Source organism: Bidens hawaiensis, unplaced genomic scaffold, assembly GCF_021521415.1.
Source record: "Bidens hawaiensis isolate Kalapana, Puna unplaced genomic scaffold, B.hawaiensis_p1.1 tig00016203_1, whole genome shotgun sequence".
Classification (NCBI taxonomy): domain Eukaryota; kingdom Viridiplantae; phylum Streptophyta; class Magnoliopsida; order Asterales; family Asteraceae; genus Bidens; species Bidens hawaiensis.
In genome coordinates, this window is record NW_027492477.1 from 305,471 (window position 1) to 310,591 (window position 5,121).

The 5,121-nt window shown below is 34.9% G+C and overlaps 1 protein-coding gene across 2 annotated transcripts; it reads right to left on the reverse strand.

Annotated features, from left to right (window-relative positions):
• Positions 1–387: 387 nt before the first annotated feature.
• On the reverse strand, positions 388–4,221 carry LOC143550919 (uncharacterized). 2 transcript variants are annotated; one of them, XR_013138420.1, is made up of 9 exons: positions 3,970–4,221; positions 3,604–3,753; positions 3,399–3,504; positions 3,138–3,320; positions 2,835–2,994; positions 1,976–2,280; positions 1,515–1,604; positions 513–639; positions 388–482 (listed from the first exon to the last, which is right to left on the reverse strand). XR_013138420.1 is itself a non-coding variant. In XM_077041468.1 (8 exons), the coding sequence occupies exons 1-8, from the start codon at positions 3,982–3,984 to the stop codon at positions 572–574; spliced, it is 1,077 nt and encodes a 358-aa protein (XP_076897583.1). In that variant the 5' UTR covers positions 3,985–4,221; the 3' UTR covers positions 388–571. The 2 variants fall into 2 exon arrangements, 1 of the variants encoding a protein (XP_076897583.1); XM_077041468.1 differs by having other exon boundaries at positions 388–639.
• Between the last annotated feature and the right edge of the window lie 900 nt (positions 4,222–5,121).

A 5,121-nucleotide genomic window follows, 5' to 3' on the forward strand; every position in this document is an offset into this window, starting at 1 on the left:
CCACATAGACGAAAATCACAAATTTAAAACTATTGGACTAATACAACAGATTTAGACAAAACACATGGACAAAAATCGCTGTTTACTCTTTTTTGTCTTAGTTAAATTTATGTGACATAAATCATATGATTATTGAAAGTGGTTAATCTAAATTAAGCCGGGTTACATAGATTAATCGTAAATTAGTGACATTAGGATTATCGATAGATGTTCAATACTAAAACCGAAGTTTTGGTTTTAGCCAAAAACCGCACTGAACCGCACCACGCACACCCCTACCATTAAGTTACACAGATTGCAAACAACCCCACAAGTTTTTAATATAGTACGAACCAATATCATAACAAACCAACCCAATACCGTCTGAGTTCCCACCACGTTCCCGCATTATATATATGCTAACATGACATTATTTAAGAATCTTAAATTAACAAGATGCTGAGATATATGCTAAAACAACAACAAATGAAATGATAACATAACTTTCATCCAACGGTCCAAAATAACCAGACCTTTATAGTATTTTTTTTTCCTAATAAGTTTCTTGAAATAGAAACATTTCAAATCTACACTAGGACTTATCTTCATCAGACTGTGAACATGGTGGTCCGGGAATAGAATCAACGAAGAACTCGTCCACTGAAAATATAAGTAAAAAATATTATTAATATATAAAATAGCGAAAAGAACGGTTTAAACGAGCCGTGTTATTGGGGGGGGGGGCATTTTAATCCTATGCATATGAATCTTGATAGCCGCATATATACATCTTTTGCTTAAACTGTAATACATAAGACGGCTACAGCAGCACGTACAAGTGCATTATGTAGTTTCCGCAATTCTCTTTAAATTAAAGGTATATTGGTTTTTATTTAATCCCAACTATCGTCTTTTGGTCGCTGCCGGTCCCAACTAAAGAATTGGCTTCTGACATTCCCAACTTTTAACGTATTAGTTCCTGACGGTCTGTGACTAACATAATCTTAACGCCGTTAGTTGCAGGTCGTCGGAAAAACGTTGTTTGCCAGAAAACTCAACATTTTCGTCCCAAACATCTTTGTAACTTTGTATCGGACCTTTAGGAATCTTTTTCTAGTAAAAGTCACAATTATTGAGATCACCCGAACCCTAGAACCATTGTCGGAATCGGTTGGTGGTGGTGGTAGTGTTCATGTGGTGTTTTCCGGCAAAAATGAAACTTTTCCGGCCAGAAATGTTTTTCCGGCGACCTTCAACTAACGTCGTTAGGATTCTGTTAGTCGCGGACCGTTGGGAACAAATTCTTTAAAAGCTGGGACCGTCAGAAGTCAATTCGTTAGCTGGGACCGGCAGCGACCAAAAGTCGATAGTTATGATTAATAAAGACCAATATACCTAAATTAAAATTGGCTTTGTATTAAAAGTGTCCTACATGGGTATTAAAAAAAATTGTATTATGGGCGGGTCAAAGTCAACATTGCAATTTAAAAGGATGGAGTAAAACTGAAGAAAGAAACAGTGTTCTTAGTTCTTACCAATGTCATCTTGCTCAGGAGAATCAAGCAATATATCGGAATCCGAAGGCAGAAATGGTGAACTGGGATAGTTTCCGAGAGCTCCTAGATCTGAAAACAGCATAATAGAAAAAAATGTGTGTGTATATATATAATAATTTATATAAAAATAAAGAGATAAATACATACAACATTACTATGCACAAATAATCAGTTGGATAAAACATTTTAGGCGCAAAATAAAAACCGGATTAAAACTTATTATTGAAGAATTTAGCAACCACCGTTACTTTAACTGACTTTAAATGTGAAATGTGGATATGATGCAATGCAAACCGCCATGTCAGATTAACATATGCTAAAAATCTTACGTGAACAAAAACTTTTCATGATTGTAATTCTAAATGAATTCCAATAGAGCTATGTGATTTATACAATAAACAAGATTGTAATCATGAATATGACATGTTTAAATTATTTACCTCCGAGGTTTGACAAGTCTGCAGTTAGATCCGAGAGGCTGAAATTCCACGGGATTTGACCTAAAGATCTAGAATTTCCATTATCTGGTAGCAGTTGCAATCCTACTGAAGTTGCCACATCAGATGTGAATGCCGTGTCAAGTGCTGATGTGTCAACTCCCATTCCCGATAGTTCAGATGCATTAAAAGGAAAATGACCACTTGATGCCACTGATGTAGGACTCATTGGCAAATCTGACATAGGTGAAATTGCGTCGTTAGCTGGAACACGTGTCACACCGGGGGCATTGTTGTCCATTACCATACTTCAGTTAACAGATAAAACAAACATCAGCACATGTAAGAAAAAGTTAATAAAATAAAATTCATTATATTTATCCTTCTGAAAAAAGAAAATCCCTCTACATATTAATTTCGTATATGTTTCCGAAAACACGAAAAATAATATATTTAACCGTCTAGTAGATAAAAATTAAAATAGTTATTTATAACAGTATGGTTCAATAAACAAGCAAATAAGAAAACAATGTTATTATTATCAATCATCCTAGCACTAATATTCTATTCATATTTTGCATGAAACAGACTGTTATGTATGTTTATGTAACTGGTTTTATTTAAAAATAAAATAAAAATTGAAATGAGTAATTATGAAATTTTTAAGTGTGTTGAAAGGGTATATGTGATATAGAATATGGAAAAATATATTTGAAATTTTAAACATGTAGAAGGATTTTCATATATAAAATTGCACCCTTCTACATATTAAATGGAAACTATATAATTGCAAAACTATGCTCAACAGTGAAATTAAAATTTTAAAGGTACATAAGATAAACATTTTTTTATTAGAACTCACTCGTTTCCAGAGTTCATATGCATGGGTTGGAAGTTACTGTGAGCAGGCACTCCATTGACCACATGACAGCTGGACATACCCATGGAATCCATATGATGTTGACCCGCAGCTGCCATTTGAGGTTGTGGTAGAACAGGGTATCCCATTGGCATATTGTTAACTGCACTGCAAAGAGTAGTATTAATAATAGTAAAAATAATTCAAAGTAGCAATTTCATATAAAATCATTCTAAAATAAATGTCATATTCACAGATTTAACAGTAAACTAAATAAGATCATTTATAACGATATAATCAGGTTACCTGGCATGGGATGGATCCCGTTGTGTATGGGGGCCACAGGTAACTTCGGAGCCATGGGATACTTTGTAAGGTGATATTGACGCTCAAGTAAATGATTGAAAAGAATGATCTGTTTTTTCAGCTTTAACCGTATGTAATAAGCTCTGAAAAAATCCGCATTCTCTTCTTCCAGTTTCTGCCAAACTATCCACCAAAAAAAAGAACATAAAAATAATTAATATAAGTATATCACAGAAACTGTATTATGCTACAACTTTTTACCTAGAGTTGTAAAACCAGGATCAATCCTTGCACGATTAAGTAAAGTTTTCACCACCTCATCTCTGTTCATGTACAGCTGCAAACAGCGTTCTATCAAGTTTTGAACCTACGACATCCAATAACAGTATCAACAAAGACAGAACTTGACTTTTTATAAAATTCTACGAGAGAATAATATGTGAAACAAAATATAAAACTTCCATACAAGTTCAATATCTTCACGGGAAACTTTTCTGTTGTCATTGCTTGAAATGGAAACCGACCCGGAATCGGGAACAGGAGCTTCTGTTGCATTATTATGAAGATCACTTTGAGACTCGTGTGAAGCTTTTGTTTCCGGTGTATCCAGGGACTCCTGCATATGTTAAAACTTTCAGTCACTAACTTTATAATAACTTCTATACTTAAATAAAATGGGAAACTAGAAAACCAAATAGACGACTTTGACTGAAACAATTTTAATCAGGTAACAGCTACACAACCCATCCATACTTGCTTGCACATAAATATTAAATACATACTAAACATTATAAACAAATAGCTTTGAAGTGAAAAACGTAAATGTCATAACCTGATTGTTCTTCATCTCAGCTAAATGCTACCTGAAGACATCTCTTCAACGAAGATAGACTTTGTGTCGACAAATTTAACCTAAAAGTATGCATAAGACATTTAGTTCAACTAAATTATCAATTTACCCAAACAATATCTATCAAATTACTCCCTCCTTTCCCCCAAAACAAAACTTGTACTCCACACATAAAATAGGTACTTTTCATTATAGGGCTGAAAATTTCTAACACAGACCTGTTAAACGACGCGAAACAGCACGGAGTTAAACATGTTTGGGTTTGGTCTTAACAGGTTTCGTGTTATAAACAGGTCTACACGTTTAAGGCTTGTTTAAATTCATGTCTAAACAGGCTAAACACCAGTTAACCTGTTAATGACCTGTTTATATGTTTTAATCTTTTTAAAAAAATAAAATATACGCCCTACTTAGTTTTACGCACACTTAACCTTACTGCCTTAGGCCCTTATGGCCTTTAACTTCAGTCAATACTCGATTAACAATATATAGACATGTCCCTAAACAGGTCTCTTATCTATTAAAACAGGTCCATTGGCATTACTGCCTTAGCCCCTTATTTATCGTTTCCTTAAACAGGTCGTGCCGTTTAACCTATTTCTGAACAGTTTCGGGTTTGGAAAAAATGACATGATTAGTTGTCTTGTCATGTTCGTGTCTGGCCCCACAGATACATGTCTTGTCGTGTTATGTCAGCCCTACTTTTCAATAGCAAAATTTGACACATGTACTGAACATTTTGAACAATTAAAGCCAATAAATAAACTAAGTTCTTATTTTTAACATTGATTAATGTCCGGATAGCTAGGGACTGCAAAGAAGCCGAGCCGCTAACGACCTACTCAAGATCAAACCGATAAACAGCTCGAAACGAGCTAAGCTTTTTTGAGTTCAATCCGAGCCCGAGCCTCAAACAAAGCCCGTTTAGTTATCGATCCCGAGCTCGAGCCTTGTATGGGAAAGTTTGTTTAAGCTCGTCGAGCTTGAGCTTCACTAAGCCTTATGTATATTTAGATTTGCATCTTTTAGACTTTTATGTATTAACCGAGCCACTCACAAGCTACTCAATATCGGATCGAAAAAAAACCTCGAAACGAGCTGAGCATCCGATCTCGAACCGAGCCCCAGCCTCAT

Excerpts from the sequence above, each read along its gene's own strand:
- LOC143550919 (XM_077041468.1), bottom strand. Across the intron at positions 3,321-3,398 it reads TCCTGGTTTTACAACTCTAG|TTTGGCAGAAACTGGAAGAA; the intron begins GTAAAAAGTTGT and ends TTTGGTGGATAG. Across the intron at positions 640-1,514 it reads TCCTGAGCAAGATGACATTG|TGGACGAGTTCTTCGTTGAT; the intron begins GTAAGAACTAAG and ends TTATATTTTCAG.